This window comes from Brassica napus, chromosome C1 (assembly GCF_020379485.1).
Source record: "Brassica napus cultivar Da-Ae chromosome C1, Da-Ae, whole genome shotgun sequence".
Taxonomy (NCBI): domain Eukaryota; kingdom Viridiplantae; phylum Streptophyta; class Magnoliopsida; order Brassicales; family Brassicaceae; genus Brassica; species Brassica napus.
This window is the reverse complement of record NC_063444.1, coordinates 18,937,997-18,960,043: the sequence shown is the minus strand read 5'-3', so window position 1 is coordinate 18,960,043 and position 22,047 is coordinate 18,937,997. Positions and strand designations below refer to the sequence as shown.

The window sequence follows — 22,047 nt, the reverse complement described above, 5'->3', positions numbered from 1 at the left end:
TTTTATTATATGGTTAATGTGATTGTTTATTTTTTTAATAATAAAAAATTAAACAAAATGAAGAAGGATGCAAAAATTGTTATCAAATCTTTATTATTCATAATCATTAATTGTCATATATATGTAAATCATATTAGGTAATTCCGTAGTTTTTATTTAAGGAAATAATACACATTTCTTATATTTTAGGTTAATATAATGTTCTCTAGTGTTATATAATTATGGAATAATGTGACACCATTAGATTAAACTATACTTTATATTAGATGCTCTAGAATTCTTTGAAATGGAATTTAGAAGGGATTTAGAGTGCCGCCTAGGATTTAGAGTTTTTTTAAATTAATACAAAATTAAGATTCTAATTTTTCAAATGCTTCTCGATTAATATATAGGGGATTCAGAACCATTCTTAATTACCATATTTTCCATTGCATACTAATATACTTTTGACCAAAAAATAAATCATACTATTATCAATTTCATATCTAAATTAGTTAAGGTGAAAACGGTGATAGAAAAAAAAAAAAAAAAGAAATAAATACACAGAAAATATTAACACGACGGCTTCTTCTTTCAGGAAAACATAACGGAGAGAGAGAGAGAGAGAAGACAAGGATTCAGAAGAGAAGCGCAGGTCGCAGAGAGAAAGAACACACGCCGCAACGGGAACAACCAGATTGAGATTTAGCGAGAACTTTCGAGGGTTTCCTTGTCGATTCGTCTTCTTTGACCTGGATCTATTACTCTCTTATTCTCGAGAAATTTCTCATCCTTCTCACGTTCATTCGTCTTCCTCCCAGCTCTATTTGATCCCCTTCGCTACGTTTCCTTACCCTCCCCGGTAAAATCCCCGCTTCAATTCGTTGTCTTCCCGTCTCGTCCTCTCCTCTAATTTCATCAATTTGGCTCCGTAGGGTTTCCAGATTCTCGCTCTGGCTACATTCAGTTTTCGCCACTGATTGCTTCTTGGGTGTGTACAGGTTCTTGAATTTAGCCGGAGACGGCGACGGACTTTGGCGGTGGGATGTTCTGAAGCATGAGTATTGATATCCCCAAGACTTGAGAAAAGCTTTGTGTCCATGAGCGATGGGGGTGTCGTCACATGCATGCCTCTACTGAATATCATGGACAAGCTTCCAGTTGTGGAGGAGAAGACGCTTTGTGGAGGCAACAGTGATACAAAGGTTGCTGCTTCTTCAATCTCAACTAATAATAAGCTTCCGGAGTCCCAGCCAGCTAAACCCTCAGCGTCTCAGCCACCTAAGAAGAAGAAAATTGTTAAGGTAATTCGTAAAGTTGTCAGGAGGAAGCCCAAGGAGCGCAAAGATCAGGATAAAAAGAGTGAAGTTTTGCAAGGAAAAGGTTGCAATAAAGAAGAAAACGGTGGAGATTCTGGGTTTAAGGATGAAGTGGAAGAGGGTGAATTAAATTCTCATGCGGATTTGGAGACCGGTGAGATTTCTCCAGTGAAGTCACTGCGGAATAGTGAGATCGAAAAAGGGGAGATTTCTGGGGATTGCAGTAACCTGCAATATGATAAATCTTATGTGGAGAGAATGGATTTACCTGCAGATAAGTACAGGAAAGAAGAGAGAGAAATCAGATCATGGAGAGATCCCGGTGATGAAATTGAGAAAGGGGAGTTCATCCCAGACAGATGGCATAAGATGGATACACGTAAGGATGATCATAGTTACAACAGATCTCGTAGGAGTGGAGTTGACAGAGAGACAACGTGGAAATATGATTATGACTATGAACATGAACGTACCCCGCCCGGCGGTAGGTTTTCGAATGAGGATACCTATCGCCGGAGAGAGTTCAGAAGTGGGAATGACAGGGCTACGAGGGTCAGTTCTAAAATTGTAATCGAGGAAAGTTTACATAACAACGATCCCAATAATCTTGGGAAAGAGTACTCTTCTACTGTGAACAAACTGAAGCGACATGGAGCTGAACATCTTTATGCTGATCATGGGGACTATGGGAGCTCCAAATATAGAAAACTTTCTGATGATTGTTCCCGCTCTCTTCACCCAAACCACTATTCACGGAACTCTGTTGAGAGAGACTACAGAGATTCCTATTCATCTAAAAACTCATCTCTGGAAAAGTATCCTAAAAAGCATCATGACTCATATTTCCGTGCCAGGGCTGTTTCAGACAGACATGGTGCACGATCTGATCTGTCCCCACACGACCGGTCTAGGTACCATGGCCACAGGGATAGAAGTTCCCACAATCGGGAAAGGTCGCCATATGCCCGGGAGAGATCGCCATATATCTTTGAGAAGCCTTCACATGCTCGTAAAAGGTCTCCACATGACCGCAGCCATCACCATGATTGTAGAAGAAGTCCAAGTTACTCTGAATGGTCCAGTGATCGCCGGGATGGAACTTCTAAATATATGGAAGATCCCCAGAGCGATCGTACCAGACGTAATGGCCATAGAGATATAAGCAGAAAGAGTGGAGTTAGGGAGAGGAGGGATTCTCAGACTGGTATGGAGCTTGAGAATAAGCAAAGGCATAGGGATTCTAATGGAAAAGAGTCGACTCCATCAAGAAAAGAATTGCAAGGTAAAAACATTTTGAATAACAATAATCCGGTGGTTGAGAAAAATTCTGTATGTGATTCTTCCAAGATTCCAAGTGCGTGTGCAAAGGGAAAAGAGTCTGTGCAAGTTGGTGAAGCAACTACCGAAGAGTTGCCATCGATGGAGGTAGATATGGACATTTGTGATACACCACCTCACGAGGAGCCTATGGCGGCAGATTCATCCTTGGGGGAGTGGTTTTATCTTGATTACTATGGCACTGAACATGGGCCTGCAAAGTTATCCGAGCTTAAAGCTCTTGTGGAGCAAGGCATTCTTTTCTCTGACCATATGATTAAACATTCAGATAATAATAGGTGGGTCACTATTGAAAATGCAACATCTCCTGTGGTCAACATAAATATTCCATCAATCGTGTCAGATGCTGTGACACGGCTCGTGAATCCTCCTGAAGCGCCTGGTAATTTATTAGAAGATATTGCAGATGCTGCCAAAGCAGTTCATATGGAGCAAGGAGCTGAAGATTCCTTGCCTGAATCATTGTCCATACCAGATAGTAATGATACTGTAGTGGGCCATCATGAAGATTTCCAGTTTGATAACAGGATCGCGAGTCTCTTGGATGGCTATACTATCATCCCTGGCAGGGAACTTGAAACACTTGGAGGTACTGTAGTAGATGTAAAATATTATCTTTCCAGCCAGAAATTTGATGTTTTCAGCCAGAAATGCTAGCAAATATCTGACGCATTTTTCTTAATACATTTAGTTTATTGCACCATGGGGCTTCTATGCCATACCTAAGATAGGCTTATTTTTATCGCTTTGCAGAAGCTGTGCAGATTAAAGTTGAGCTTGAAGAGACGAGAAGATTTGTGAGTTCTGAAGGTATGTTTCGTTGGCACCACTTGCACTTTTGCTATAGCATGATATGATTTTTTTTCTCTATTTGCTTTTCCTCCTTTCAGGCAAGTTATATTCCTAACTTGGCCTACTTCTACTATCAGGAAACGTAACGATACAAGCGTTTATATTCACTTAAGATATTATATGGTCATCTATATTTATATTAGTTCGTTTGTAGTATTTGGAAGTGTTGATGTGTGTTAAAGACGTAATGGCCGCCTACTGCCATATGATGGTTTGTGCATGAACATGGATATTCATTTAGACGACATCAACTTTTAGTAATCATAGCTTCTTGTTTACCCACATGTTTTTTTTAATTTTTTTTTTTATCATGTTTTGCATGACACTATTTAGAAGTTCTACTCTGGTATTTGCAGATATCATCTGGTGCTACTATCAAGTGGTAAATCAGTTGCTATTAAATGAGGAGTCGTCGGAACGTTCAGAGCCCAAGGCAATGGCGATCGAAGAATTGAAGTCAGCAAATGTTGATTGTTCTGAGAGCGATGAGATAGGCAGCTGGTTTTCAGGTCGTTGGTCTTGCACAGGCGGGGACTGGATAAGACACGATGAAGCTTTTCAAGATAGAGATTACAAAAAGAAAATGGTTCTGAATGATGGTTTCCCATTATGCCTGATGCAGAAGTCTGGGTATGAGGATCCTCGCTGGCATCACAAGGATGATTTGTATAATCCTCGCAGCCGCTCTAGGCTGGAACTTCCCCTGTGGGCTTTTTCTGGTGTAGATGAGAGAAATCAGGCGAGGGGAGTAAAAGCTAGTGTGCTGTCTGTAGTTAGGCTTAACTCATTAGTCGTTAATGATCCAGTTCCATCAGTTCCTGATCCCCTTGTAAAAGTTCGTGGTGGGGAAAAGTTCTCTTCAAGGCATGCTCGTCCATCCCCTGCATCTAGTGATTCCAAGAGGGATTCCGTCGAAAGTATTTCTCAGTCATCAGCTTGCGGTAGTCAAGATATGCAGGGATTTTGGAGAACTGACGCATCTGTTAGCACCCCTGAGGATCGTCTGTATACAGTCGATGATTTGCAATTGCATTTGGGTGATTGGTTCTACATGGATGGGGCTGGGCAAGAACAAGGACCTTTGCCATTTTCGGAGCTCCAGATATTGGTTGATAAAGGTTTAATAAAGCGCCACACTAGTGTCTTCAGGAAATCTGACAAAATTTGGGTACCTGTTACTTCTATCACAAAAACTTCTGAAATCAGTGGCAAGGGGAAAGCCCCAGCTCTGCCTTCAGATTGTCAAAGCCTTGATGTCTCAGAGTCACAGGATTTCAAGCATTCTGAAATGGAAACAAGTCTAAGCTCGTTCCATGCTATGCACCCTCAGTTTCTTGGTTATTTCCGTGGGAAACTCCATCAATTGGTTATGAAAACATACAAGACTCGGGAATTTTCTGCTGCCATAAACGACGTCTTAGACTCTTGGATCCATGCAAGACAGCCAAAGAAAGAGACTGACAAGTACATGCACCCATATTCAGGTATGCATAACTACCAGAATTTAAATGCCACCCAATCCATCTTATTAGCTCATGCTTTTCTTCAAGTTATTATCGGTTTCTGAACTTGGGTGGCTATTTCCTTTGTTTCTTCATTCTCTTCTGGTTATAACATTGTCCAGTTCCTGCTTTCGTATGTTTAAACATGTGTTCTCTTCTCTCTTTTGTTTTTGGTTCATAAACCTCAGAATTTGATTCATCATCATATACGAAAAGAGCTCGATTGATGGCTGGTGAAAGTGGAGACCATTCTGAAGTGACAGATGCACAAATGTTTCAGAAGGATGAGTTGACATTTGAGGATTTATGTGGGGACGCTACTTTCCATGTTGAAGGAAGTGGATCTTCTGGGAGCGTGGGGATGTACTGGGATTTGTTAGATGGTCACGTGTTAGCACGGGTGTTTCATTTGTTGAGATATGATGAAAAATCACTTGCATTTGCGTCCATGACTTGTAGACACTGGAAGGCCATTGTTAGTTCATACAAGGATATTTCAAGACAAGTTGATTTATCTTCTTTGGGTCCCAACTGCACAGATTCTAGGCTCTGGAGTATCATGGTGAGCACTCTGTACTTTCCGTTTACAGTATTTTAGCAATTTAGAATTTTAATTGAACTGATATGACATTCTTTTGCAGAACACTTACAACTCGGAGAAGATTGATTCTATTATTCTGGTTGGTTGTACAAACGTGACTTCCAGCATGCTTGAGGAAATTCTTCGTTTATTTCCCCATATATCCTCTGTAGACATCACAGGCTGCTCCCAGTTTGGAAATTTGACATTGAAATATAAAAAAGTATGTTGGCTCAAATGCCAGCATCCTCGACCAGGTGACTTGCATTCCAGGTTAAGGAGTTTGAAACAGACTAATGTTAATAAGTCTAAGGGATTAGGAGGAGATACAGATGATTTTGGTAATCTTAAGGATTACTTTGATCGAGTGGAAAAGCGAGACTCAGCCAATCAGTTATTCCGAAGAAGCTTATACAAACGCTCAAAATTGTATGATGCACGGAAATCATCGGCAATTCTATCCAGGGATGCTCGTATCAGGCGATGGGCGATTAAGAAGTCAGAATACGGGTATAAGAGAGTGGAGGAATTCCTTTCTTCAAGCCTTAGGGGCATCATGAAGCAGAATACTTTTGACTTCTTTGATTTAAAGGTGCTTTCTGGTATTCGTGTATGCTGTATATTATGTCTGCTCTTATTTCTTTACCATTTGTTAAAGTTAATCCTAATGTGTCTTTGGTTACTAGGTTGCTCATATAGAGGAAAAAATGAAAAACGGTTACTACGTTAGTCATGGTTTGAAATCTGTCAAGGAGGATATCAGCCGGATGTGCAGGGAAGCAATTAAGTAAGGCTCCCTTCCTCTTTCTTTGGGTAGCTTCTTTAGTACATGATTATGCCAATAATACTTCAAATATTGACTTGCAAATTATAGATAAGTAACTACGAAGATTCTACTTGCCAAACAATATGTTGAACGACCGCTGATGTCCTTTCTGGATTATAGGTTATAATTTCTCAAGTCAATAACCGCTTTCTTCCCATGTGCTTGGTTTTTGGCTCTCAGTTTGTTAGGATGTAGGATTACTTGTTTTTGACATTTATTCCTAGACTCCTAGTTCTTAAGTAAAGGTAGGAGCTGTTTTTATTGCTTTCCTTAATACTAGTTTTGTAAAATTTCTCCTGATTCTATCTTATATCCAGAGAGAGGAATCGGGGAGACTCCAAAGAGATGAACCGAATCATCATACTGTTTATCCAACTTGCCACACGTTTAGAAGAGGTCTCTATGGCTACTTCTTCATATAGAAGAGATGAATTGATGAAGTCGTGGCAAGATGGGTCAGGGTTGTCATCAGCCTCTAAGTACAACAAGAAGTTGAGCAAATCTGTAACTGAAAAGAAGTACATGAGCAGGACTAGTGACACATTTGGTGTAAATGGTGCGCTGGACTACGGAGAATATGCATCTGACCGCGAAATCAAAAGGCGTTTGTCTAAACTGAATCGTAAATCATTTGGTTCGGGAAGTGAAACATCTTCCGAGCTATCTGACAATGACAATTACAGCTCAGCTTCAGAAAGCGAATCGGATATCCGTTCAGAAGGTCGATCACAGGACTCGCGTGTTGAAAAATACTTTACAGCAGACGAATCCTTTGATTCTGTGACCGAAGAGCGTGAATGGGGTGCACGTATGACCAAAGCTAGTCTTGTGCCACCAGTCACAAGGAAATATGAACTGATTGAAGAGTACACGATTGTCGCTGACGAGGAGGAGGTACAACGAAAGATGCGGGTTTCTTTGCCAGAGGACTATGATGAGAAGCTGAATGCACAACGAAATGGCATTGAAGAGTTAGATATGGAGCTTCCTGAAGTCAAGGAGTATAAACCAAGAAAGCTTCTTGGCAACGAGGTTTTAGAGCAAGAGGTTTATGGAATCGATCCTTACACCCATAACCTCTTACTTGATTCAATGCCCGGAGAATTGGACTGGTCACTGCAGGATAAACATTCATTTATAGAAGATGTAGTCTTACGTGCCCTGAACAGGAAAGTCAGGTTTCTCACTGGATCTGGAAACACCCCCATGGTATTCCCTTTAAGACCTGTGATTGAAGAGCTCAAAGAGAATGCTCGTGAAGAGTGTGATATACAAACAATGAAAATGTGTCAAGGCGTCTTAAAGGCTATAGAAAGTCGTTCTGGTGATAATTATGTGTCTTATCGGAAGGTATAGCTCTGTCATTCTTTCATAGAAATCCATCAATTTATTTAGGACTGTTTTTGTTAATCTATCTTGTTGCTACTTTTTTGCCTTTGTAGGGCCTCGGTGTTGTTTGCAACAAACAAGGTGGTTTTGTGGAAGACGATTTTGTTGTTGAATTTCTTGGAGAGGTGGGTTTGCAGCTTTGCAGTTTTATGTTTGGTAGTTAGTCAGCTGCACAATTTCTGAAATTCACTGGGCGTGCTGTTCTTGGATATGAAACATTCTCTGAAGGGAGCTCTGAACGTATGTTTTGGATATTGTAGGTTTATCCTGTTTGGAAGTGGTTTGAGAAGCAAGATGGAATTCGTTCCTTACAGGAAAACAAAACTGATCCTGCACCAGAGTTTTACAATATCTATCTTGAGAGACCGAAGGTATGAAGAAAATATGATGATTGGGCTTGTATATATTATATAGACCATTTTCTTATTTTTTATGTTGTTATGTTACTGGCAGGGTGACGCTGATGGATATGATTTAGTTGTTGTTGATGCCATGCACAAGGCTAATTATGCGAGTCGAATTTGTCATTCTTGCCGACCTAACTGTGAAGCTAAGTAAGTTAAATTCTGCAATCATCCAATTTTCCAGAATTTTGTTTAGAGAGTAGAACCAAGTGACCATTGTAATAATTTAGTTTCGTTCATGTTGCATGCATAAACTAGCCTGCTTAAGTAAGCTCAGATCAATACATACACAGATAAATTTCTTAGATATAAAATTTTGTGGATACACTTACCAACATTTGTTTATGATTTTATCTGCTCTGCTCATAGGCATATTAGGCAATACTCGTCCTTTTACCTATGCGTCCATGCTTTAAAAAATAAAAAATGGAGGGGAGAACTCTTGATACTTGAGTGTCTTCCTACCTAATAACAAGTTTAAACGGGTTACTCATTTTCCGTCTTTGTCAACTGGTGCTTCCAGGGTTACTGCGGTGGATGGACACTACCAGATTGGCATCTATTCAGTACGTCCGATTGAATACGGCGAGGAGATAACTTTTGATTATAATTCTGTAACTGAGGTCTGTTCTTCCCTCTCTCTTCTTTTCCAGTTCCTACTGTAGGGAAGTATTTATTCGTTGGGTTAATCTTTATGTTCCCATTCTACTGTGAAAAGAATGATATTTATGTCTGCAACAGAGTAAGGAAGAATATGAAGCTTCTGTCTGCTTGTGTGGTAGCCAAGTATGCCGAGGCAGCTACTTGAATCTCACTGGTGAAGGTGCATTTCAGAAGGTAATTGTGATATTAACATATATATGATTATTAACTGGTATTAAGATACGCAAGGTTAATGACGGAGGTTGGTGTGCTTGTTCACTAATGAGTAATTAGTGTCTTTGTACCGAAGTTTAAAAAGCATTTCTTTTGTCCTTTGATTGTCTATATAATTTTCTGAACCATGTATATAACAGGTGTTGAAGGAATGGCATGGTCTGCTGGATCGACATAGACTGATGCTAGAAGCTTGTATACTGAATTCAGTTTCAGAAGAAGATTATCTTGAGTTGGGAAGAGCTGGACTGGGAAGTTGTATGCTTGGTGGGCTGCCAGATTGGGTGATTGCGTATTCTGCTCATCTGGTTAGTCTTGAATCATTTTATGTTAGTTTATAGCAGCACTATTGATGGGAGTGCAGCTTCTGACAGAAAGTTTCTTCTGCATAAAGGTGCGGTTCATCAATTTCGAGAGAACTAAGCTTCCAGAGGAAATTCTTAAGCATAATATGGAAGAAAAGAGAAAATATTTTTCAGACATACACCTTGATGTTGAGAAAAGTGATGCTGAGGTTCAGGTCAGAACATCATTCCTTTTTACCTTTCTGCGGGTTCTTTCAATAGTTCATGTCTTTTGTGCTTTGGAACTCTGAGCTGGTTTTTGATTTTTTTCTCCAGCTTTTATATGCTTATTATGTCTGTAACTTTGATGATACAGGCTGAGGGTGTCTACAACCAGAGGCTTCAGAATTTGGCTGTCACACTTGACAAGGTGACTGCAATCTCTCTTCATATCATATAACCAAACATCCTGTTATCTGCGTTGCGTTTCAAATTTTTTGTGCAAGTGCTTGTAAAATGTTTTTCCCAATCGAAGGTTCTCTAATTAGTGTTATAACACAGGTAAGATATGTTATGAGACGTGTGTTTGGGGATCCAAAGAACGCTCCTCCTCCGCTGGAGAAGCTTACTCCTGAAGAAACAGTCTCTTTTTTGTGGAACGGGGATGGCTCCTTAGTTGAGGAGATCCTTCAGTGCTTGTCGCCACACGTGGAAGAGGGCATTGTTGATGGACTCAGATCCAAGATTCGTGCCCATGATCCATCTGGATCTGCAGACGTCCTTAAGGATCTTCAAAGATCATTACTTTGGTTAGTACATCAATGTGCATGAAACATTGTACTTTTAGGAAACTGTACACTTACATCAAAGAATATTTTCTTCCATGAAGGTTGAGAGATGAGATCCGAGATCTACCTTGTACATACAAGTGTCGGAATGATGCTGCAGCTGATTTGATTCACATATATGCCTATACAAAGTGCTTTTTCAAAGTTCGGGTAAGTTATTTCGTATAATTTGGGTGATAAAAGAAGACAAAGGCTTGTTAAACTTCTACTGACAGATGGGTCTTGATATGGTCGGCAGGAATACAAGTCATTTATGTCTTCTCCTGTAAACATTAGCCCGTTAGATTTGGGGGCCAAATATGCGGACAAGTTAGGCGAGGGTATAAAGGAGTACCAGAAAACATATGGCGAGAACTATTGTCTCGGCCAGCTGATTTACTGGTATGAACAGACAAATACTGATCCTAATCTTACATTGGTGAAAGCAACCAGAGGTTGCCTCTCTTTACCCGAAGTAGCTTCCTTCTACGTAAAGGCTCATAAGCCATCAAAGCATCGTGTTTATGGCCCAAAGACGGTGAAAACAATGGTTTCACAGATGGTAATTTCTTCATACTTGACCCACTTCCGAAATGCTTTTCATTTGTCACCATTGTCCATGATAGTGATCTTTTTGAATTTTTATCTTATTTTTGTACAGTCAAAGCAACCTCAAAAACCATGGGCAAAGGACAAAATATGGATGTTCAAAAGCACCTTGGGAGTATTAGGAAGCCCGATGTTCGATGCTGTAGTCAACAACTCGTCACTAGATAGAGAATTATTGCAGTGGCTCAAAAACAGAAGGCATGTCTTTCAAGCGACATGGGATAGTTAGGCAAAAAAGGAAAGGAAACCTCTATTATTATTCAGAAGCTTTCTCTTTTCTAGGAAAGCGAGGGGGAGGCAACACAGTTACTATAAATAGTCTCTTACCCATTCACTGCAAGGAGTCTCTCAAGCTTTCCCCTCATTCTAATGTATAGCTTTTACCATATATGTGATTTTTAGAATTTAACAATAACTTTGGGTTAGGATACCATTGTTATTCTTGTTAGATTAGGCTCACATAATTTTCATAGAGGAGAATCATTTGACTAGGTTGGATCTCTTCTTTTAGTAATAAAAGCTCTCTCGTGTTCTTGTTCCTACCATCTATCTATCTATTTTTATAAAGCTGGGCACAAACAAAAACAGGGTTATACATAAATACAAATTGTAAGTTACATTTTTTTTGTCTTTTACCGGAAACTGAAATGATACAACAAAAAAGTAAAACTAAGAAGATGAAAACTGCATGTTCCATCCTAGTCGCTGTCTGAACCATCCGAACTGTCAGCTCTCCGTTCAGCAATGGCCGGAAACAAATGCCGTCGAATGTTATCCGGTTGATTACCTTCCGGAGTCATTTCTGTTTCCTTTTTACCCGAATGATTCTTAGTGGAGGTCATCATCGTCGTTTCTTTAACTTCTCTGCAAACTTTCTCCAACATTACCAAGAAGTCACGCACTATAGCAAACAAACGCAACCCTTCGTTCTTGGCAGATTTGCCATGGAAATAATCAGCAGAGCTTTTCACCAACACCATGATCCTCTCTTCTTCTTCCTTCAACCATTTGATATCACCATCTGCACGTTCTATGAACCCAGCTAAAGCTTTCTCGAAATCGCTCTCTTCGTCCATCGACTTCAGAAACTCCCTCGCATTGGTCAATGAGCCACTTAGGTTCATCAGTGTTGAAGCTAATCCATCAGCATCTATTATTGCTGCTCTCTTTACATCTTCAAGCTCTGTGGTTAGTCCCGAAACAACTTGAAGTCCTGTGCTTCGGTAACGTTCAACAGACTGTGGACTTGTGTCTGTGTTGGTATCGTCTGTTTTAACGCTGGAGAAGCTTTTGCTTGATCTCTGGAGGCGGAGAGCACGAACGCCTTCAGAACGAATGATCTCAAGGACAACAAAGTGTAAGAGTGTGGTTTTGCCATCAGTTCCTTTGACGTCAGAGAGTTTCAAGAGCGTGTCGAGTTTGAAAGCTTGCGCGTCACCGCGGAAAGTTCCGACATTCATTCTGTTTCCTGTCTTGAGAACTGCTTCTAGTAGTTTTATGAACAGTCTGCTGTTTTTAAGTTTCTTGCAAGCCACCTAGGACAAAAAGACAGAACCACTAAGAGATTTGTATAGAAGAAGGTTCAGAGTTCCCCGGTTCGAGTGATGGCTGGGACGAAACTAATATTACATACTGTGGTTTCAGATTACGGGTGTCACAGTGTGGACTAATTACCTCGAGAGTTGCGAGTGATTCTTTGATGCCAGAGACTTCTTCTTGAAGCGATATCATGAATATAAGGGACTCTATACGTTTAAACGCAAAAGGTATATCAACAAGAATCTTCAAGAATCGCTCCGCAGGGCCAAGCAGGTGAAGATCTCCCGAGTATAGTCTAAGTTTGAGTTCTTCCTCTGAAGTTGGAGCCATCTTCAACAATGTTTGGAGAAGCTCCACTGGGAGCTCGTTACCTTCTTTGATGGCATCGACGACTTCTTCTATTGTTACATTCAAAGCTCGAAGAAGAATAGATAAGTTTTGTGCTTTTCTTGGGTCAATTATCTGTATATACTGAACAGGAGAGTCTCTAGATGACTCTCCTCTTTGACCATTCTTGTTTTTGTTCACATCATTGTAGCCGAAAAGAGACTCCATCTCCTCTTCGTTGAACCTACAAAGCAGAATGTGAGTTAGGCAAAGATCTGGAAACAAAGGTTTTAAAAGTTTTAATTCAAGTCTTAACTGGAATGAACCGGCGCTGATCTCATGCCAAACCATTTTCTGATCAGGGTTAGCCATTTTATCCCAGAAAAACGGTTTTAGTTTTGTTTTCGGAGCACCAGTCTCCGAATCGACATCAGAACCATCTCCAGAGGAGCTACGTCCTTGACGTTTTGGTGGTGCAGGTGGAGGACGCACAAGTTTTGGAGGAGCTGGAGGAGGAGGCTTAGATTTAGGAGGAGGTGGTGGTGGAGGCCGAGGAGCCGGTGGAGCCGCAGGAGGAAGAGGAGGAGCTGCTGATGATCTTCCAGGAGGAAGAGGAAGTCCAGAGGATGACGACGCTTCAGCGGGTGAGAAGTCATGATGGTTTCTCTTTAGAGATACTCTAGACAGAAACGATCTCTTCTTAGAAGTAGCAGTGAAGAATCTCCTACTCGTGGCTGCAACCTTTGGAGAGTTCTCATTAGATCCTAAAAAAGAAGATGCAAAACAAGAGTTAGTTATAGTTCTTGAAAGATTGAAACATGAAACCGTTTTGATTTTAAAAAACATCATTACCAGCTGATAAATCAGATAAATGTAGAAGTGGTCCTTCATCTCTTGGTCCATTTCTAGGACCAACCGCATTTTTGCGGTTGTTGCGTCTGAAGCAACATAAGAATAGTAATGCAACTAGAAAAAACGTTAACACAGCGGTTGAAGCAACAGCGATGATAAGATCCATCAAGATATCATTCTTCTTCTCCGGAGGTGGAGGAGGAGGAGGACCTGGAACACTTTGACTAGGAGCAACAATACTCTTTGCTCTCTTCTTAGTCGGACCACCAAAGTTTGATTCATCCGGCGCCTCAGCTGGCGAATATGAAGGAGGCTGAGACGGAGAGCTTGAAGGTGCAACAAGGTCATAACTCTGAGGAGTTATTGGAGCAGGACCTGGTGCGAAACGGGGAGAAGGACCTGGAGCAAAACCTGGTGCAGGACCAAGTGCAAAGTTTGGAGCAGATACTCTAAACTTCTTTCTCTTTCTCTTTTGCTTACCGATCAGCTTTCTTGTTGGATAGCTTGTAGTAGAATCAAGGAGAGGTCCAAACCAGTTGCTGAACCAACCGCTTAAGACGGATAGTTTCTGGTACGTATCATCATTAGCTGCTGCTACACGACGAGGGATATAGATAAGGCAATCTCTGTTCTTATCTTTCAATTCTTTTCTACAATGTATCCATGTTTGTTCTGCCTATCAGAAAAACAACACGTTCGTCAATAACAAACTTGTTGTCGGAATAACAAACATGCTGTCCGAATATGCACAAAATAAAAACCTAAATGAAGATTGCTTCATACGTATTTGGCAAAAAAAAAAAAAAAATTGCTTCATACGTTCTTGATTTGTTATTTGTTTCTAACATGAGAAAACGAAACAAGGACGATGAACTTACCACATCATCGCCACCGTGAGCCTCACTGCGGTTGGCGCCGCGTCGAGAGATAATCTCCTCGGAAACGCAAACAAGAAAAACGAGAGAGATGGCAAGAAAAGCTCTTCTCAATCTCCCCATTAAACTCCGTTTCTCATCTCACGGACGCACCCAATATCGCAACGACGTCTAAATTTGCAGACCTTGATATCTTTGCCGTACTCCCTCGAAAGCAAACCGCCATGCAAAAAGGCTCCGACCAACGTATGAACGCTTTTTACAGGGTCTAACAATCGCAACCACAAACAAAATTTCAATAAACGAAAAGAGAAGCTCTGTTTCAGGATTTTTTTATTTTATTTTTTTATTCTTTGAGGGAAAGTTGTTTTTTACGTTGTGACTTGTGAGACTAACAGAAACGAAGATTATGTTCTGTTTTTTCTATTTGTTAATTTGGTTAACTCTCTTAAGCTGTTCTAATGAAATAACACGCTTTTTGATAACATTTTTGGATTGTTTTGCTGTATATTTATGACATTAAAATTGTAAGATTTGATCACAATGATATGCTTCCAAAACATTAACTTGTTGAACTAAAAAGGTCTTTTTTTTCTTTTTGAACTGAAAATGTGTTATTCTTGCTAAGTAATAAATTACAATATATTTTTAGTACAAATGAAACTGCTATATTATACATTCCTAAAAAGGTGTTTTGTATTAAGACTCGACATTGTTGCATACTTGCATCTATGTTTATTGTCTGTCCAAAGCTAGGTTGCGGATATGCAGAAAAGAAACGTGGAAACATTTTTAAAAAAAAAATTAGGAATGGAAGCGTTTTGGACACTTTTATAAAAAACATAGTATATATATATATAAATGATTAACATGTGAGTACAATTTTTTTTCTTCTGTTTAGTCTATCTAAGAATATAAATCAACAAATAACATTTTTAATTTAAGAATACGAAAATGAAACAAGTAATAATTAAACATCGAAATCGTATTAAAATTTCAAAATAGTAGAGATCCAATACTTAAATATTAAGTAGTTTAACCCAAAATAAAGATATAAGTTACAAAATTTGTGTTAAAAAGTTGTCTTCACATTTCCAAATCAGAATCACATGTTTCTAAAGTGGAAACGCAAGTTTCCATTGAATTTCCTAAATGAGATTTTCAAGAAACGAGTTTCTAATGAGTTTTCACGAGTTTCCAAGAGTTTCTTCGAAACGTGAAACAAATTTTCATCCGAGTTTCCATGCAACCTAGGTCCAAAGTTCCAACTTTAACTTCAATTTGTGGGAAAGTAAATCTTACTCTTTTTGCTTAAGTTATTCACCCCTGAGACATAAATTATAGGATATAATGTTCTCTGTATATTCGTTCTACTAATTTATTTAAAATTTCACTCTTATGCCATTTTCCCATTTCACAAATAGCCAGTATCTGAATATGTATCATGGAACCTGTGTTCTATAGACACATTGCGTCAATATATATAAAAGGCCTAGAGCTATGTACGTTTATCTAAGTCAAAATGTTTCTGCATTGCATGAAGCTTTATATTATAATGTATATAAATAAGTAAATTAGCGGGCCTTAAGTTGAATCAAGTTTCAAACTTGTGAACACAAAAAATGTATCATTTTCCGCAGAAAATCCCAAAATGGTGGATATGTATACTACCTAAGCCCCACAACAAGGAAGTTGGAAGGCTTATTGAGTTCGCAGTACGGAGATGTTGACGAAGAGATTATAGTATTTGGAGAGAAGAAGAGAGTTTCAGCTTTCTTGGAGGATTTCTTAGGTTACAAACATGACTCGTTGGCTGTTGTAGCGTTTGTTCTCATTGCTTTTCCCATTGTAGTGGTCTCTCTTTTGGCATTCTTAATGAGCAGACTCAGTCTCCAAAAGAAATAGTTTCAGTTTCTGTAATTATGGCAGTTCATTATGCTTACAATCAGCTAGAGTAGATCTTGACAAGGATGTTGATCATGGCATAGTAACAAATGCCTCTTAAAGCTAGTAAATAAGAAAACATTATTGAAGTACAAAGTGACTACCTTGCAAATAATTCGTCAACAATGATTCTTAAACCCATTAATGAGGTCAAACCCAATCGCCTCCATTTTGCCACCAAACAAATTTATTTGGTATCACTCAGTTCAACTCTTCCATACTGTCAAGAACATCTGGGAACATTCTCAGGCTTTTGCAACCTCGCATGCTCAGTTTAGCAAGATCTGGCCAAGACTTTATAGATGATGGAACTTCTTCTATACCAGTATTTTCCAGATCAAGATGCCCAATTCTTGTGGAAATTTCTGGAAAAGCTTTCAGTTGTGTGCAGTGACTGAGGTCAAGGTGATATAGAGATTCCATGTTGATGTTGGTTGGAAGAACCTTGAGCTTCTTGCATCCCACCATCTTTAGGTGTGTGAGACGTGAGAGATTTTTGATCCAAGTAGGAACCTCCACCAGACTTTCACAACCATTGAGTATTAATGTCTCAAGATTTGTCGCATTTGACACATTAGGTACGTCTTTCAATTTTAAGGAGTAAGACATATACATAAGCTTTAGGTGTCGAAGCAGCTGTACATATGGATAATGGAAGTAGCCAAATCAAAAACACACATAATATGTTTTAAGTTGAAAATACCAAATACTTTAAAACTACTTACCGGAGATCCTTCCCAAAGCTTCTCAATAGAGCTATTCCGCATGGCAAACATCTCAAAGGAAACTCATCCCAACGTAGGAGTCTAAGCGTACGAGGTAGATTGTTCAGACCCTGGGGCAAGATCAACTTGTTGTTCTTACCGGAACTATAGGGACTTTTGAATCTTAAGAACTCCAGACGGGTCATCCCTTCAAAGGCTTTCTTGTCAATGTATAACTCGTCCTTGATTGCTGTTATGTCGAGATTTATACCTAACATATTGTCAGAGCCCTGAAACAGTGTTACATAAAACAATTAATGACATATATATATATATATATATATATATATGATTAGCTTCAAATGATAGGTGAAGAAAGACTGTCAAACTTACTCTATTATAGGTAAGCACATTACGAATCTCCCGAGCATCCACCAAGAATTTACGTCTCTCAGGTTTATCTTTGTCTTCTTGGCGGATGATTTCTTTACCGAGTTGTTCGACCAAATTATGCATCACCAAGTGTTCGTCTGTTATAGATATGAGACATTTCTCAGCTAAGACCGTAAGACCATGCTTGGCTTCCAAGCCACTGTCTACAAGACACTTTTCCAGGTAGCTAATGCTCTCACCTTCGAACAAACATGCTATATGAAGAAATAAATTTTTATCTTTATCGGATAAGGCCTCGTAGCTCAACCTTAAAACCTTTTCAATGTCTCCATCGAGACTTGTCTCAAGTCTAGGAAGTGCTGCTGTCCACTCTTCTTTGGGCCTTCCTTGCAGATATGAACCAAAAACACATAGACCCAAAGGTAGAACACCAGCAAGTCGTGTAACTTCCATGGCAAGCTCCTCAAAACCATCATACGGGGATTTTTGACCAAAAGCAGATAGACAAAATATTTCATAAGCTTGGGGTAACAATGGAAACTCCACGTGGTAGATATGGTCGATCCTATGTGCCTGCAAAAGATGTTTATCCTTTGTCGTCATGATAATCCTGCTTCCTCAGCCAAACCACCGAGTATCGCCAGCCATGGCTTTTAGCTGCTTCAAATCATTTACATCATCGAGAACTAAAAGCACTTTCTTATCCTTCAGCCTTTCTTCCGCCACATCCAAGTGATGTATCTTCAATTTCTTGTGGTTGAACATTTTAGCCAAAAGTTGTTCTTGTAAATGCAACATGAACGCATCATTATCACTGGGAGTTTTCTCACCACTTCCCCTTATACTCTCCATAAAAGCAGTGTGTGTGAGACTATTAGAGAGTTTGTTATATAAGGCTCGGGCAATGGTCGTTTTCCCAATTCCTGAAGGACCCCAGATTCCAACCATCCTCACGTCATCAAGGGAATCTAATGACAATATTGAACTTATCTGTGTGATATGATTCTCCATCCCAACTAATCGATCAAAATCCCTCGAGGTTGTAGCCATATTTAACTTGTTTAAAACATAGGTAGCAACATTTTCGATCATTTCTGCTTCATTTTTTCCTAAAATATTCATGAAAAATTACTACACATATACAATGACGTGCCAAAATGATTAGAACATATAAAAATGACTAACCAGTCTCCTGAATCAAAACCCGCGATTGTGGCCACTTCCTTCAGAGCTTGCTTCCATTTTTCTATGTCCTCCACTGATTTCCCCTCACAAGTTTTCTCAAAGACGGATCCAAAATATTCCTTCTGCCTCTTTACATCGGTTGGTTCGACTTCATAGAAAATTGGCATTACTATTTGACCCAACTCTTCCCTACACTTAATGATCAACACCAACTCGTCCAGACACCACGTTGAAGAAGCATAATTCTTCGACACTATAACAATGGAGACCCTCGATCCTTTTATAGCTTCTTTGAGCTCAGGACCAATCGACATGCTTCTTTTAATATCTTTATTATCAGTGAATACAGTAATTCCTTTGTTTTTGAACTCCTTCAGCATGTGAGGGAGGAAGGCTTTTCGGACATCTACCCCACAAAAACTTGGGAAGACTTGGTGTGAACAACGGGAAGGAAACGGAGAAAGACCCTTGAAAGGATCAACGATCCCTTTATAGGTTCTCCCCTCAATGCTGTCACCAAGCTCCCCAGCATCCACTACGAACTTACATCTCCCATACTCATCTCTGTATTCTTTGTGGGTAATTTCTTTACCTAGTTGTTCAAGCAAACTATGCATCACCAAGCGTGAATCTTTGTCTATAGATATGAGAGACTTTTCTTTTAGTGTTTAGATGAACAGAAATTATGGTTTCTTCTCCAAGCAAACATGGAGAAAGTGTGCTCACATGAGAGAGAAAGAAGAAGACAAAATAAGGGAATATTTCTGTTAGACATTTACGTGTGATGAGTTTGTCACTATATACACTTGATCTAATCAGCTAACCGGAACAAACCGGGTTTGTAACATGTACAAACTAAACCAATGAAATTATAATAAACCAATATTCCCCCTCAAGATGGAGCATAGATGTTAATGAACTCCATCTTGCTTAATAAATGACGGAAGGAACCAGGGTATAGAGGTTTAGTTAAGATGTCGGCCAGCTGATTCTCTGAACGTACGTGGAGAGTCTTGATCATGCCGGACTTGACTCGTTCCCGAACGATATGACAATCACGTTCGACGTGTTTGGTCCGTTCGTGGAAGACCGAGTTGTTGGCGATATGAATGGCAGCAATGTTATCACAATAGAGAGGAGCAGGGCCTGTACTCTCAATCCAGAAGTCTTCAAGAAGATTCCGGAACCAAATCATTTCTCTTACAGCTTCAGACATGGCGCGATATTCCGATTCAGCGGTTGAACAGGAAACAGTGTCTTGTTTGTTTGACTTCCAAACAATGAGGGCAGTGCCTACGAACACACAGAGACCTGACACACTACGACGAGTGTCGCCACAAGAACCCCAATCCGCATCAGCAAAGGCAGAAAGCTTCAAGTCAGAAGAAGAAGAATAGAAAAGGCCTTGTCCAACCGTACCCTTCAAGTAATGTAGGACTTTATATGCTGCGTGTAGATGAGGAGCACGAGGAGATGCAGTAAACTGACATAATCTGTGAACCGCAAATGTAATATCAGGTCGTGTAAACGTCAGATACAAGAGCTTCCCTACCAACCGTCGATACCTCTCTGCATTGTCCAATAAATCACCATCTTCTGAAGAGAGTTTGATGCTAGGGTCCATGGGGATAGAGGAAGGCTTGCATCCCAGTAAACCTGTCTCAGTAAGAAGATCAAGAATGTATTTGCGTTGGCAAAGAGTGATGCCTGCAGAAGAGCGAGCTATCTCTAAACCCAAAAAATATCGAAGAGGACCCAAGTCTCGTAGTTTGAAAGAAGTCTGTAATGATTTCTTAAGAAGCTCCGTAGCATGATCACAACTACTAGCGATGATTATATCATCAACATAAACCAAGACAACCATGTAAACGTTACCGGCATGTTTGGTAAAGAGTGTGTGATCACCAGAAGAGGTTTGGAAACCCATTTGAAGCAAAGAAGCGGAGAACTTCAAAAACCATTGGCGAGATGCTTGTTTTAGACCATATAAAGATTTCTTGAGCCTGCAAACCGCATTGGGTGGGAAAGATTCCCCCTGTTTAGGTGTATATCCAGGTGGTAAGGTCATATAAATCTCCTCCTCTAAGTCGCCATTGAGAAAGGCATTGGAGATATCCAACTGAGACAATGACCAGCCTTTAGCTGCTGCAACAGCAAGAAGAAGTTTCACAGTAGCTGTCTTAGCAACAGGAGCAAAAGTTTCAACATAGTCTAAGCCTTCTTGCTGAGTGTACCCCTTAGCCACAAGACGTGCTTTGTATATCTCAAGAGTCCCATCTGCATTGATCTTAATTTTGTAAACCCATTTGCAACCCACTGCTTTCTTTCCAGCCGGGAGAGAACAAACAAACCATGTATCATTGTCCTCTAGAGCCGTAATTTCAATATGCATAGCTTCACACCATTCCTTCAATTTGCAAGCTTGAGCATAAGATGAGGGTTCGGGATTGCTATTAAGATCATTTATGAGAATCATAAACGCATTTGATAAAGCATCATAGGACAAGACATTGGAGATAGGATGTTCAGTAGAGGATGTAGCAGAAGAACAAAGGTAGTCTCGGAGATGAGTTGGCGGTTTAGAGACTCGCTTTGGTGGGAGAGGGACCTCAGGAGGTACAATTGGAATAGTGGAGGAAGAAGCAGGTGTAGAGAAATCTAAAGGAGTGAAGACCCGAGGAAAGAAATCCTCATAACCAGTAGGTGAATCTTGCTGAAGAAATGGGAAAAGATCCTCATGAAGCACTACATTCCGAGAGATGAAGATAGAATTACTCTGGATATCAAGAAGCTTATAACCTTTATAGCCTGAAGGATATCCAAGAAAAGCACAAGCACGAGCTCGATCTTGAAACTTGTGACGCTGCTTTGGAGAAGTACTTGCATAACATAGACAACCAAAAGTCTTTAAATGAGAGAAGTCAGGTGTCTTGCCAGTAAGTAGTTCATAAGGCGTTTTGTTGCCAATGATAGGAGAAGGAGTTCTGTTGATAAGAAACACTGATGTGAGAATACAATCACCCCAAAAACTCAATGGGACACCAGACTGAAACAACAAGGCACGAGCTACGTTAAGGAGGTGTTGATGCTTCCTTTCAACGACCGAGTTCTGCTCAGGAGTCTCAGGACAAGAGTGGTAGGAGACTATGCCTTTAGCTTTGTATAAAGTATCAAAACGAAGTTCGGGCGCATTATCTGAGCGAACTGACTTGACCTTTGTATCATACTGAGTTTCAACCATTGTGATGAAGTCTGGAAATACAGTTAAGACATCACTCTTCAGTTTGAGCAAGTAAACCCAAGTAACCCTTGTGTGATCAGCCACTATGGTGAGAAAGTATCTGTAACCTTCTTGCGTAGGTTCAGAAAACGGACCCCAGACATCAATGTGAAGCAACTCAAAAGGATTAGAACATCGCTTAGGATTCAAAGAATAAGATAAC

The 22,047-nt window shown here is 39.9% G+C and overlaps 3 protein-coding genes and 1 pseudogene across 5 annotated transcripts; 1 reads left to right on the top strand and 3 right to left on the bottom strand.

The window, feature by feature from the left end:
* The first annotated feature begins 559 nt into the window (after positions 1-559).
* Positions 560-11,327, top strand: LOC106370025 (histone-lysine N-methyltransferase ATXR3). 3 transcript variants are annotated; one of them, XM_048744330.1, is made up of 21 exons: positions 561-841; positions 981-1,032; positions 1,067-3,225; positions 3,390-3,446; positions 3,845-4,972; positions 5,179-5,552; positions 5,632-6,162; positions 6,257-6,357; positions 6,714-7,746; positions 7,839-7,910; positions 8,046-8,156; positions 8,239-8,339; positions 8,713-8,812; positions 8,931-9,026; positions 9,206-9,373; positions 9,460-9,585; positions 9,726-9,779; positions 9,911-10,158; positions 10,239-10,347; positions 10,436-10,738; positions 10,838-11,327. In XM_048744330.1, the coding sequence occupies exons 3-21, from the start codon at positions 1,080-1,082 to the stop codon at positions 11,012-11,014; spliced, it is 7,035 nt and encodes a 2,344-aa protein (XP_048600287.1). In that variant the 5' UTR covers positions 561-841; positions 981-1,032; positions 1,067-1,079; the 3' UTR covers positions 11,015-11,327. The 3 variants fall into 3 exon arrangements, with proteins under 3 accessions (XP_048600288.1, XP_048600287.1, XP_048600286.1); XM_048744329.1 differs by having other exon boundaries at positions 981-3,225; XM_048744331.1 differs by lacking the exons at positions 9,726-9,779; positions 9,911-10,158; positions 10,239-10,347; positions 10,436-10,738; positions 10,838-11,327 and having other exon boundaries at positions 560-841; positions 981-3,225; positions 9,440-9,522.
* Positions 11,328-11,471: 144 nt separating this feature from the next.
* LOC125580184 (formin-like protein 3) lies at positions 11,472-14,826 on the bottom strand. The gene is made up of 5 exons (XM_048744332.1): positions 14,382-14,826; positions 13,504-14,179; positions 12,968-13,415; positions 12,460-12,895; positions 11,472-12,320 (listed from the first exon to the last, which is right to left on the bottom strand). Exons 1-5 carry the CDS (start codon positions 14,499-14,501, stop codon positions 11,484-11,486), a joined length of 2,517 nt encoding a protein of 838 aa, XP_048600289.1. The 5' UTR covers positions 14,502-14,826; the 3' UTR covers positions 11,472-11,483.
* Positions 14,827-15,973: 1,147 nt separating this feature from the next.
* Positions 15,974-18,511, bottom strand: LOC106376383 (annotated as a pseudogene).
* Positions 18,512-18,537: 26 nt separating this feature from the next.
* LOC125580970 (probable disease resistance protein RPP1) lies at positions 18,538-19,221 on the bottom strand. The gene has a single exon (XM_048746303.1). The coding sequence runs from the start codon at positions 19,219-19,221 to the stop codon at positions 18,538-18,540; it is 684 nt and encodes a 227-aa protein (XP_048602260.1).
* Between the last annotated feature and the right edge of the window lie 2,826 nt (positions 19,222-22,047).